The sequence below is a fragment of the Chaetura pelagica genome, unplaced genomic scaffold, assembly GCF_000747805.2.
Source record: "Chaetura pelagica isolate M959 unplaced genomic scaffold, ChaPel_1.0 scaffold210, whole genome shotgun sequence".
NCBI classification, from domain to species: Eukaryota; Metazoa; Chordata; class Aves; order Apodiformes; family Apodidae; genus Chaetura; species Chaetura pelagica.
The window spans coordinates 1,336,170-1,349,225 of NW_009951862.1; the positions used below are offsets into that span (position 1 = coordinate 1,336,170).

At 46.0% G+C, this 13,056-nt stretch overlaps 1 protein-coding gene across 1 annotated transcript in view; it reads left to right on the top strand.

Moving 5' to 3' along the window:
* Window positions 1–12,288: 12,288 nt before the first annotated feature.
* The window catches only part of BMP3 (bone morphogenetic protein 3), a 17,667-nt gene continuing 16,899 nt past the window's right edge, over window positions 12,289–13,056 (top strand). The window contains exon 1 of the mRNA XM_009993903.1: window positions 12,289–12,307. Within this exon, the coding sequence (XP_009992205.1) occupies window positions 12,289–12,307 (19 nt within the window). The remainder of the gene's footprint in view (window positions 12,308–13,056) is intronic.

Here is a 13,056-nt window from a genome sequence, read left to right on the forward strand (position 1 = left end):
TTCCTGCTTTTGCTGCTGTTCTAGTACTGACTTGCCAGAAGTTGAGGCAACAGCACAATGGCCCAAGGGACTCTCTTCCATTCCCAGGGCACTTGGGGAAGTTGCCCGCACTTACATGACCCAGCTGGCAGAACCACCAACGTAGCTGCCTGCTTTGCTGGGGAGCTGGAAGGCAGCACAGAGCTGAGGGGCAGAAAGAAACAAAAGCAATCATGACAGGAATGAGAAAAAGGAAGTGGAGGTGAAGGCAGAGGAAACGAAGGCAGAAAAGGGACTGAGTGAAAATTCCCTGGACCTTAAATTGTTGAAGGGACTAGGTGGGTGATTTTAATGATCTTTTCTGGTACTGCGGGTTTGTGAAAAGGATAAGTGAGGCAACTCAGGCAAGAAAAAAGGATGGTAGCAGAGCTGCTGGGCTTTCCATGGGGTGGGGTTTATCTGCCAGCCTGATCAGAAGCCCTTTGGAAAGGCTGAGGGCCTCGGCCTTGGCAGCTGGCACAGGGAAGATCCCGTGCTGCGAAGAGAGGGGAGCATTCCAACAATCCCAAAGCTGTTCCTTCAAAGCTGAAACCATCTGGGAGAGACTTTAGAAGCCTTGCTTCCTTTCCCGTAAAACTTCCAATATCGACCAAGTCCTGCCATTTCCAACAGATGAGTAAAATCTTTTTCCTCTTTTTAACATCTTGCTTTGGTGACGGGAGGAGCTTCATCCCGGTGGGATGGAGGTTGGTGTGCTCGGCCCTGAGGTGCAGCCAGGCTGGGGAGGAGGCACTAGGAGGAAGCAAGGGGGGACAGGGATTTACTTGAGAGAGTCCAGTGAAGGGCTGTGAGGATGATGAAGGGACTGGAACACTTGCCTTATGAAGAAAGACTATGAGACCTGGGGCTTTTCAGTCTAGAGAAGAGAAGACTGAGGGGAGATCTAATTAATGTCTATAAATAGATGAGGGCTGGGCATCAAGAAGGCAGGGGCAAGCTCTTGTCACTTGCACCCTGTGATAGAACGAGGGGCAATGGAGTAAAATTTGAGCTCAGGAAGTACCACCTCAACATGAGGAAGAACTTCTTTACTGTGAGGATGACAGAGCACAGGCTGCCCAGAGTCTCCTCTGGAGACTTTCCAGACTTGTCTGGATGCCTTTCTGAGTGATCTGCCCTCGTTTTTTTTTGGTCCTGCTCTGGTAGGGGGGTTGGACTTGATGATCTTCAGAGGTCCCTTCCAACCCCTGACATCCTTTGATTCTGTGAAAAGCCCAAGAAGGCAATAGCTGTTTGGTTTTGCAGAGGGCCCTGCATTGGAAAGGTGTGTTTCCAGAGGGAAGACCTTGCTCTCCCAGGGCAGGCAGCTCCTGACCTTGGTCCTTCTAGGTGTGTCCCTCGTTTAGCAGTACCAGACACAAAGAGTTCCTTTATGTTTTCAAGTCTGTCACTTGAAAACCCAACTGTTGTCATGGGCTCAGCTTTGCTTTGTGGCCCTTGTGTTGAGGCAGCTTGTGGAAACACTTTCAGATGCGCTTGTAGCATTGAAGTGAAATTACCTTTATAGTGCAGCTTAGCATTTAAATAAGGTAAATATAGTTGTGTATATATAGGATTTATATTATCTAATACAGAGAGGTTTTTTTTCCATTTCTAAAGTAAGAACTCCTGAGCCATTTTTGGAACATCAGTTTTTTTCTTCTTGAGCACTGGAGAGGGAGAAAGCCTCGTTATGAAGGCTGGTAGAAGGGACACTTGGTGGAAAGGGTATGAACTCCATTTTCAGTCCTCTCAACAAATGGACTGTCATTTCTCTTTCTCAGTCTAATCAGATTTTGCAGTAATTCTACAAAAACTTAAGTTGGAAAGTGATCCCTGGAGTTTAGAGAACATTATCTCAGAGTAATTGTCAGTAATTAATTAATAACATGAAGTAAGATTAATACAAGACAGTTTTCAACTTTAGAAGTTATTTCCCCACATTCAGCTTCCTTTGTCTTACTAATCAACAGTCTTGATTCAAAAAAACAGGAGGTCTAGGAGAATCCTGTCTACATCTGCAGGAAAATGGAAGGAAATTTGGATCCAAGTGGGCTTTACTTGTTTTCAGGTCAGTGAGCACACTGTGTTTCTCCAAAGGTCAGTAACTGAAAGGCTCTGAAGGTGTAGGAAGGTGCTGACCTGTGGAACTGTAATTTCATACAATTTCTGACTGAGGTGATAAACGCATTTGCGACAAAAGGGGAACTGTAATATCTGCAGTGAGAGAATGGTATTCACTGAGTAATTCACAGAATTACTGGCTGCTCAGTAAACTCATTTGATTCCTTCCCACCTGTCCTTGCCTATGAGCTAATCTTGTGTTCTGCCTCCTCTGACATTCACAACCTGGGACCCCAGAGCGTTACCAGAAATGAAAGTTCACCAGTTACACGTTGTAGTCCTTTGCCAGTTGTAACTGGAAGAAACTATAGTGTCTGCTCTAAGTGAAAATCTGTCCCCAAACACTTCTGTAATCTGGCTTGTAGTTGAAAGAAAAGGTTCATTTTCTTAGACAAACAGGATAATGCCTAAAAGCAACTCAAGTGCTGTTAGACTCCATATCCTTAAAACGTCGGTGGTGGTTTTTCCCAACGTCCTGTCACTCTTCTGCCCTGGGTAGACACACTGGGAAGTGGACATACAAAACATATGGTAATCAGGAGAGAAGCTTTCCAAGGACTGATAACCATATGAAAGCTTCCTGTATATGTTCTTCAGCTCTGTGACTTTTTAACAGAAACACACACAAACTGTCCAGCCTGAAACTATTGCCTGCAGTGAACATGAGGTGAATGGAAATGTCTCCATTCTGTTCTGAAAGGAAACTGGTTTCATCACTGATCTAGACATCTACTGCAGGTAAAGAGTTTGCTGTAAGATAACTGATGTTAGGCATTGGTAGGAAAGTGCATCCTTGCAAAGAATCCCTAGAACTCTAGATTTTATACTGGGTGGGGGGAGGGTTGTGTGGTTTTTTTCCTAAGCATGTCTAAACTGCGTACAGGAGTTATGGTCTACAGATTTTATTAGACTGTGTATGTTTTGGATTCTTTTAGATTTCTTTACCTTGCCTGCCAAAATCATGGTTTTGTTCTTTTTATGTGGAGTCTGGATCTTTGGTCTTACAACAATGTTCGGAACTGTTGTTGCTGTTGTTATTTTGCATAACAGAGTGAAGCTGAAAAGTATCACGGGATTGGTGGTGAACAGCTCCATCCTGAGCCACAAGCAGAATCACAGGAAGAGTTCATTGTTTAATACAAAATACAATGCTTTGAAAAGAAAAGTCGTTTTACACCAAAAGGTGGAGTTACTTGTTCTTTTAGCTGTCACGACAGGATGCTTTGATGTAGTTAGAAACTTTTTGTATGACGTGAAATGAAATTCTGGTGAGTTGAGGGTGATTTTATGTAGAGGGATCAGCAGCTTTGCATTTTCTGACCAAAGGCAGTTTTGTGGAAGGGCAGCTGTCTGAGGAACCCCAGCAATGGCAGTAATGAAGCCCCACTTCAGGATCTGCTAGCTGTACAGTAGGGCACAGGCTTAGAAAACACAGCAGCTCTTCATGAACTCGAGGGCTGTGATTCCTGCAGCAGCCTTGCCAGCCTGGCTGCCTCTTCAAAGTTGAAAGGAGATAGGGGAAGATGGCAGAGCTGCCTTAATAGCTGACCCCAAGCTCATGTGAAGAGCAAGCTCTCCAAGCAGCATCCAGCTTGGTCATTAAGTGTTCTCCGTTTGGCCATCAGCAAAAGAGGTTGTAGGGGAAAATCTGCCATTAACTCCCAACTCCTCACATACAGAAAAGAAATCAGATTAAAAATGAGTAAAACCTTTGGGCAATTCTCTGCAAGGCAGGCAGGAACAAGCAGTGCAGGCCAAGCCACTGTTCCCACTGGAAAGAAAACAAAAACACAGGTGCTGAATGTACTGAAGCCATGCAGATTAGCCCTGTGTGCAGCACACGCTCTTTACAAGAAGAAAAAACATCACTCTCGTTATTTGGCTATTGTTCACTTGAGGCATGTTTTATTTCAGCTCAACTCCAAGCAGAGTTATTACAGATCCCACAGCAGAAGTTCTTTGTGATGAGAGAAACATGTGATCTCCGGGCCCTAGAGAAGCAATGATGCTGGGAAGGCACCTCCAGCGGGAAGGCGGGCGCTGGCCACCTGAGCAAACACCCCGTCGGAGAGCAAGCACAGGGGGTGTGCACGGGCTGCATGCAGGGGTGGTTTGGTCCGAGTTTCTCACCCTGAGCCTGCCTGGCTCTGTTCTGTACACATCTCCAAGATCAGCAGCACAGAGGTTCAAAGAGAGCAAACACCCCTTGGTCCCCATGTGAAAGGGGAGCGCTGGCTCTGAGCGTCACCGCTTGTGTCGTGTGACTCTGAGCGATCTCCTGTGCTGGTTAGTGTTCTCTGCTGGTTAGTGTTCTCCTCTGCTGGTTAGTGTTCTCCTCTGCTGGTTAGTGTTCTCTGCTGGTTAGTGTTCTCCTCTGCTGGTTAGTGTTCTCCTCTGCTGGTTAGTGTTCTCTGCTGGTTAGTGTTCTCCTCTGCTGGTTAGTGTTCTCCTCTGCTGGTTAGTGTTCTCTGCTGGTTAGTGCTCTCCTGTGCTGGTTAGTGTTCTCCTGTGCTGGTTAGTGTTCTCCTCTGCTGGTTAGCATTCTCCTCTGCTGGTTAGTGTTGTCCTGTGCCAATTGTGAGTCTCACAATGTTGTACATGGGAGTGTGTGTATTTAAGGGATGTATGGGAATGGTTTGGCTTAGGATGAGTGAGTCATTCAGAGGTGACTGCAGAGGATTCTGCTGACTGGCTCACAAGTCCAATCCAGTGAGAAGAGGAAAGGTTTCTCTGGAGGGATGGCTTCTGGCTCGGGGGGGTTGGGACAACACAGCTTAGCCAGAAACAGTGGGTGTAGTAAGAGCAGTGTGACTTTTTGGGCTTGGAGACAGGCTTCTGGGAGCAAGGCTGATGTCTCTGACCCATAGATACAGTGGCAGGAGCCCATCCTGAGACAGGGAAACAGATGGTGCAGAGGGCTGGTGCGAGCTGAGGTGAAGCTGCAGGGGGTATTCACCAGATGACAGTGAGGAAAGCTGGATGTAGGAGCCACAGCAGCAGAGATTGCTTTTGTAAGGAAAATCTGGAAAGCCTGAAAGCCAGACAGCTAATAAGCACAAGTGCGGGATTGGCCTTCACATGCTGAACAGATTTTGCTAATATCACTTTGTTATGCAAATATGTAATTATTTCATTTCCCCCAGAAGGAGTATTTGTGGTTTCCTCTTCCCCGGGACTTCCGAATGCTTGTGTGGAGGGAACAAATAACTGTCAAGTTACCAGGTATGCACATTACGTGGCAAGCTCTGAAAAAGTGGAAACCTGGAAGTTTTTGGTGGAGGTTTTAAATAGTTTTAAATAGAAAGGGGCTGCTAGAGGATAAGGAGGCTGGCCCTGACAATGGCACTGGTGTTGCTCATCATTTAAATAAACTTAATTAAGGTTGAAGCCTACTGTGTGCCTGGGGCTAAGGAATGAAAAGGCTAGGTTGCTTCACATACTGGAGATCCCGTGGTGGATTGAGATGGGGCTGTACTAGCCAGGAGCTGCTAGGGCCTAGCAGGGAGGGAGCAGGATCTGCAGACCTGACTGGAGCTGCACTGGGCTGTAGCTCAGAAGGATGATGTTTGTGGGTAACCTGTTCTCAGTGATGCAGGTGGGAAGGAATGAGAAGCACCCACTGACTTTTTCGCAGTACTGTGGGAGAATAAGTACAGGTGGGTCATTAGCCTGGGAAGTCCAGTCCTGCCCAATTGTAAGGCAAGTAACTTTTGTATTACTAAAGGCTAGAAAAGCAGTTGGGCTGTCTTATGCATAGCCAGAATTTCAGATAGTTTCAGTTTGGTTTTGCCTTTCACATATGCCTGCAGGTGCATCTGTACACGCACACACACGTGTGTGCACATGCATGCACCACCTGGAGGTTGGTGCCTACTTCTAGAGTGGCATTATTTGACCTCTTTGGGTTTTTTCTGTTTCTTAATACAAGCCAGGAAGGGAAACAAAACACCAAACCTTAAAAATTACATATTTTTTGTAGCAGTCCAAATTGTTGTCTCAGGTCTGCAGGTGGGAATCTAGAGTGACCGTACTGGCTAAGAGGGAGTCTCACTCTGTAATCACACCACTGTGCACACTCTTTGTCCCATGAGGTGGTGGTTATTCTTTTTGTCTGTCTGCATGTAGCTTTTCATGCCCCTGCAGATGTTTTGTGTAGAGACCTGCCTTCCAGACTAAGACCTGATTTGTACGTTCATACCAAAATGATTTTTATGCTGTGCAGAAAGGCAGATGAGTTTATATGGATATTCCAAATAAGTGATTTAGGAAGTTGGACAGTGTTTTGAGATGTGGAGCCTGTCAGTATATCATACTGAAATGTTTGCCTTGTTTTTATAAACACAGGGAAGGCAGGTAAGCTTTTATTCCACAGTTGCTTTGATGGTTATGCCATTGAGCTGCTACATTTGGCAAACCAAGACAGAAGAAAGGGGGAGGGAGGAAAATAAGAAATTAATGCCACATTTAGTCATCCCCATTAAAAATGCAAAATATGGAGATAGTGTTTCAGCACCAAGCTGAGACTAGATCTCACTCTGCACAAATACATTTTTGCTTGACACGTCCTTTAACCCTTCTTAGCCTTCTCAGTGACTTGTTTGGCCTTTACCAGCAGAAGACTCAAAAACCCCACCAGAGTGCACATCAGCAGTCCCCAGATGGACCCACATTCAGGGACGAATTCAGGAGTTTCATTCTCCTGTGCTTCCCTTCAGGCATAATTGAGGTCAGTCCTGCAGACAGCTGAAAAGTGGAGATGTTAAATTTAAGAACTGTTATGAACAGGTTTTGTACATCCTAGAGGTTTACAGCTTAAATCAGTGAAGTAAACCTAGTTTACTTAGCAAACGTGTTTTCTTAAGAGACTTGGAAGAACCCACTGCCAGTCTTTTAAGCACAGGTACCTAGTTCTACTACCAACTCTGGTCCATCTCAGCTGTGTGTCTAACATGGAAATGGGGGCAGCCCTGTCATTTGTGTCTGCTGAGGATTTGGCCCAAAGAAGAGACCTCAGGATTTGACCGTGTGTCGATGCAAAACGAACGCAGGCTTTTGGCTCGTAGGAGTCACTCATCAAGAGGTCTCTCAACCTCCTGCAGCTGTCCCCTTATTGATGGTCTGTATGTGGAATGTGTCCTATTGGTGCTGACCCCCTGAGCCTAGTCATTTAAATATTTTTTTTTTCAGCCATACAGATGGTAATATGTGTGAACCTTGATACAGGGATTTTGTCAGAGATGGTGGCAAAACCCTGGCTAAAGTTGAGGTGAGTGTCATCCTTAGGTCTCCCTCATCTGCAAGGCCAGTCAGTTTATCACAAAAAGCATTTAGGTGGGTCAGACATTATTTGCCCTTGGCAATTCCATGCTGACTGTTCCCAATCATTTTGCCTCACGTGCCCAGAAACGTGCCCGGAGAAGACACGTGCCATGATTTCCCCAGAGGATGAAGTGAGACTGCTTGGTATTCAGCTGTTGGCACACCTTTTCTTGACCAGGTAACTCTGACAGATCCAGTGGAGGGGACTTGTTTCCTCCTGTGCCTCCACTGTCCCTTGTCTTTCCCATACAGGGGTGCAGTTCAGCTGGTAGGGAGCTGCTTGGCATCGATAGGTGACGGTGCTTCGTTCTTGCTGCTCAGTGATCTGTTGTGTAGACTGAGGTCATATTGGGTGAAACTGAGTCTGGACTTCCCGTTAGTCTGGGAAGAGCTTCAGATCTGACCTTTTCCTTTGGCCATTTGGGTAGAAAAGATTCCAATGTCAGAGCAGTCCCATGGCCATCCTGTTTCTTCCTTCTTTCCAAAACACTGCTAGTGAAGTCTCTTCCAAGGAGCTCACCATTTGCTTTCTTGAAAGATAGATGTTTAACCAAGAATGAAACTGGAAGCACTTGAAATTGCTGCCTCAATTAAAATTAATGTAATTAATATTAATTGTGTCAGAGAATGAAGCAGCAGTAGTAAAATGTGTCAGTAAGTGCTGACTTTGTTGTGTTTTTAAGTATATTTCCCCTATGAAACTTGGCCAGTTGGTGCAACCAGGCTAGAGCACCCATCTGCTTCACTTGGAGCAAGACTCAGGCCACAAAGTATATTAAGAAAAACTGCAGAACTACGTTTCCATCCTGCAAGTAGAGCCAATGTCAAAATATCTACTGGAAACCAAACCACAGGTTCTTTCCATCGCTCTCATTGCTGTTCTCAAAATGTTAAAGAAACTGAGCTGAAAAGATGCCCGTGGAGAATTTCATTTGGGGACGTAGTCAGAATCCAAACTAACCAACCACAATTTATTTCAACCAAAATATTTCATTGAAAATGAAAGCATTTTCTCACTTTGCCAGGCCCCCTTGCCTACCTCTCAATGTTTTAATACGTCCCTATCTTAGCAGTAAATGTTGATAGAAATAAAACAAACCACAGCTGACAGGATAGCAGGGTTTCTTCTGCCAGCTCATCAAAGGCCATTAAGTGTGCAGACCAATGATGATGAATATTCATCAATTGAGGAAAGAAGATTTTTTCTCCCCACAATCAGCAAATTCAGCTACTGCTTTCAGATGCAGAGATTGCTGCTTGTGTGCCAAGATGTATATTTTCAAAAGTGGGCACTAGCCTGGAGAGCTGCTTTTCCATGTATCCACCTGGCTGCCCCTGAAGAAGGTGGCTACAGAGTGATCTTGAGGGCTCACAATCTAACTCAGGAGTATTTTTCCAACCTTGGAAGTTGAAAGTCACAATGGTAGAACTCCAAGATTGTCTTTGCAGTTGCATGGACAGCAAACTGGCTGACTAAAAGCCTACTGACGAGGGAGGTGGACAGCTCTTGAGATTCTTTTCCCTGCATTAATGAGAAGGACATAATGGACACCCAGCTAGAAGACAGGCAACCTAAAGTTAGATGTCTTCATCTCCACAAATATGCATGATTCATAATAGTGAGTGCTTGTGGTGGTCCTCTGTTAGAATTCCAGCAGCACCAAGTCCACTGGCCCTCATTTCGACACATACTCTGCACTTCTGCTGTAAGAGCTCAGAGGACCTTTGGAAAAAAATCTTCCTGCACTTCCAAGAATGCATTGACTTGCACTGAAAACTGGTACTTCCTTGCATATTTGCCATCTACTGGCCGTGTGAACTGAGAGGCACAACACAAACTTGTAGCCAGGAGCTTACACAGAGTGGGGAGAGCTGAGGGTGTTGCACTAGAGTGGGACCTTTCATTGCAGCATCACTGAGCTTCCATCTGTAGCACACTCGGGTGTAAATTGTCCTAACAAATAGTAATGCTGCCTCAAGTCAGTAATACTGGGAGAGTTTCCAGTTCTGGGGCAGTTATACCAGAAAAAATGACCACGACAGCTGAGATTAGCTGGTTTCTTGTCAGTCAGCCACAGCAGAAAGCTTACAGAAAAGAGGGGTCAGGAAGATTAAACCGTCCCAGGAAGAAGGATTGTGCTTTCAGTTCAGGGTAAGCTCTGGTTTTATGCAGTGCATTGCTGAAGTGCTGCTTGGTAAGTCTGATATTTGTTATTAGTAGAATTATGGAGTAATTTTAGCATGCATGAGGAAGCAGGATGGAATTACAAGCTTGAGCTCTGCTCATACCAATATGAGTGTTAAACAATCTTGCTGGGTTTCATGGGGACAGGCATATTGCACATATCTCATCCACTGTGAGAACAGTCACTGAAAAGCAAGGGCATGTGTTAGTATCCCCACCTAAAAGGCAGGTAACGAGTCACTGCACTATCACTCCTTAAGGGAGAATTTTGAGAAAGATGAAATCAAAGTCAGTGTCTTGTTCTTGATGTGTTTCAACTGATTCTGGGTCCTTTTTCCTCTCCCTGCTAGTGAGATGGGGTAGGGCAGGAGTGCAGTGTAGCTGTGTTTGGCAGTCCTGGCTGCACAATCCCTTCACAACACAAGTCCCTGCACAATCCTGCACAACCTGGGCGTTGAGTGTAGCTGGGCAGCTGGGATGTTTGTCACAGCATGTCCTTTTCCTCTTACACTGCTCTCCCATTCCACTTGTCAATTACTTCTTTCCACTTCCCGTCCTGTCCCAGAAATGCTACATGCAAACACTTTATTATAGGGTTGTAGAAGCAGCTGGAATCTGACCCATTCTCTGAACAACCCATTGAATTTCCGATTCTTTTACCAAAGCCAAAAAGCAGAGTGTTCCTCCTGGGTGGAAATGCTGCATCCATAGGAGGAAGGGGTGGTTTCAGTGGCACTCACTGCTGCTTGCAGTTAAAAAGGTTTTACTGGGCAGAACTGTTGTTTTGAGGCTGAGCCTGTGGGTGCCTCTGCCTCTGTGGTATTTCTCATGGAAGCACCAGGTCTCTGCCAGGGTAGGAACACGTTACACCTGGAACCAGTACAGTTTTCTCTACAGCTTCAGGGGACCTCTTCTCTTGGGAATCAGCACAGCTCTTCTGCAACCTATGGAGTTAAACTCTAAACTCTCTGGGACACAGTCAAGGTTTTGTTCTCTGAACAATGCTAAACTTGCTAGTTTCTTCCATGAAGAAATGGGAAATAAGTAATGGAGAAGTGCAAGAGCATTGTTATCTCAGAAGTCAGGTCTGAGAGTTTGCCAGCTGGTATTTACTAATGAGGAGTAACTCCTTACATGTACTGGTTTGGTTTGGTTTGTGCAGTCACAGTGCCCTGGCAGTTAAAAAATCTCATGTCCAGTTTGAGCTAGGGATGTTTTTTTCACTTAGGGAGCCACAGAACTGTGTGTAGTAAGCGTCCCACCAGAAAGCAAAGAGGTATTTGAAAGCCAGAGTGTTCCTCTGCACTGCTCAAAAACCAGCAACTGCTGCCTCAGAAGGGGGATTCAGAGTCAGGTACTTAGTGCCCTGGGAAGTCACTTGTTCCTTTCTGCCTCGCACCAAGTGTCCTCTTTGTCTCTCCTGGCTGGCTGTAATGGGGTTGTATAGGGCTAACTTTCTATTTTAGACACTTAACTTAAACAACTGCAGTCAAGTGGCAGGGCAAGGCTCTGGGAGCCAAATTCTGAGCTTATTTTGCACAAACAGGGCTTTCTGTTAAGACTTAAAAGATTTTTAAATAAAAGCTCAGCAATGGGGTGCTTGAGCTTCCATGAAATGAAGTTAGTTCTTGTCTAATCCTCCTTTGCTTGGGCATGGTGTTAGGTACCTGCTGTCTCTGAGTTGCTGTTTTTTAACTGAAGTCATTCTTGTTTTACAGTGGTCCCCTATCAAGAGTCAGGCCACGGTTTGGAAGTTGTGTTGGATATACAAAACAGCACATTCTTACAGCCACTTGTTTGGCTCTGTAGGTTTGAAAGAGGATCCAGTGATGCTGGTTTTATTTAAAGCCTTGTGGTGTGTTGTTTTTTATTTTTAAACCACATCTCTTGCCAGCAGAAATTAACATGACTGAAGCTGAAATAGCGATTCCAGTGTTTCAGTTGCCTAAAGATTCTTCCCTGAGATTGGCAGTTCTGCCAGGAATATCAGCCAGAGATTGCTGCTTGTGCTATCAGTTTGAATACTTTTGCTTTCTTCCTGCAGAGATCTGCGTTGGCTTTATTATATGTGTCCAAAAACTTCATCAAACCTTCATGTTTTAATGAACAGGTTTTATGTTGCACCAACATAAGTTTCTTACGTGGAGAAAAGTCAAGTTCACCTTACTATTAGTATTTATACTGAATTTGTCTGTATTTTTATATATGTGGATAATATTTTTAGATGCATGTGGCAAATTCAATGCCTTGAAACTGCTGGAAGGAGAAACACTGTCATGGGTTGGATTTGAGCAGTCAAATATAGAAGCATATACAATTTATTCCTCTGCTCTTGAAAATCTTCTCTTTCCTCCCTCCCTGCTGGTAGGCACTCTTGTAATTACAGGTGCACTTATTAAAACTGCATTACAGGCCTTGTTACCATTCCCAAATCCAGTCGAATTGGGAAGGCAAGTTCACCCTCCAGTACATGATGTGTGTTGGTGTTAGATTGAAGTGCTTGATAACACTGCACTTTCTGTAGCCCTGTTAAATGCCCCATGCTGGAAATGATGTGTGCTGAGCTTTTCATGCAGATCTGCAAGCCAGTTTCCTTCTTTTCCTTCTTCAGGTTAGAAAGGAAGTCGTTCGTGTGAACCAACATGTGTATAAACCACGAAGGTACAAGGAGGCTCCTCCTGTGTTCCCCCACCAGAGCAGGCCTATGGGGCAAGGCTCCCTTTGTGTTGCAGAGGGTGTTGTGGAGGGGACAGTGTCACATACCTGATGGGGTGCTGGCTGATGCTGTGGCTCTGGTGAGGAGGGACACGCAGGTTTTTGTCCCTTTGTGGTTGAAAAGCAGCCAAGGCAGGAGGGGTGGGGAACCCTCCCCGCCCAGCCTGGAGCACCTTGCTGTGCCCATTTCCCTCCCTGAGCCCTGTGCGGTTCACAGGGTGTCCTCCTCTCACCTGGCCATGGGGCATGGCCCTTCCCAGGGCTTTCAGGCTGCTGGGGACACCCCTGCCAGCCCTGGCCAGGCTGGAGGGTGACAGAGGAGAAAGCGAAGTGCCGCCGTCGCTGGGAAGGGCTGTGCCGAGCATCCCTCTCACCTGCTTCCAGCCAAGCCTGGAGGTTTTCCAGGGGAAAAGGCCACTCTGGGGTTTGACTCGTGATTTTTTTGGGTTTGATTGCCCTCACGTTCTTTGCCTGCCTTTGGAAAGAGGTGGGATGGAGGTGGGAAGGGGAACATCCCAGCGCCCCGTTTCCCCGGCAGCCCTCGGGGACGCGGTGATTGCCTTTCCAGGTGCCCTGCTCAGGGGGTGGGTTCCCTGCTCATGGGGTGGGTTCCCTGCTCGAGGGGTGGGTTCCCTGCTCGAGGGGTGGGTTCCCTGCTTGGTGGGGGGGGTTCCCTGCTCGGGGGGGGGGGGCGC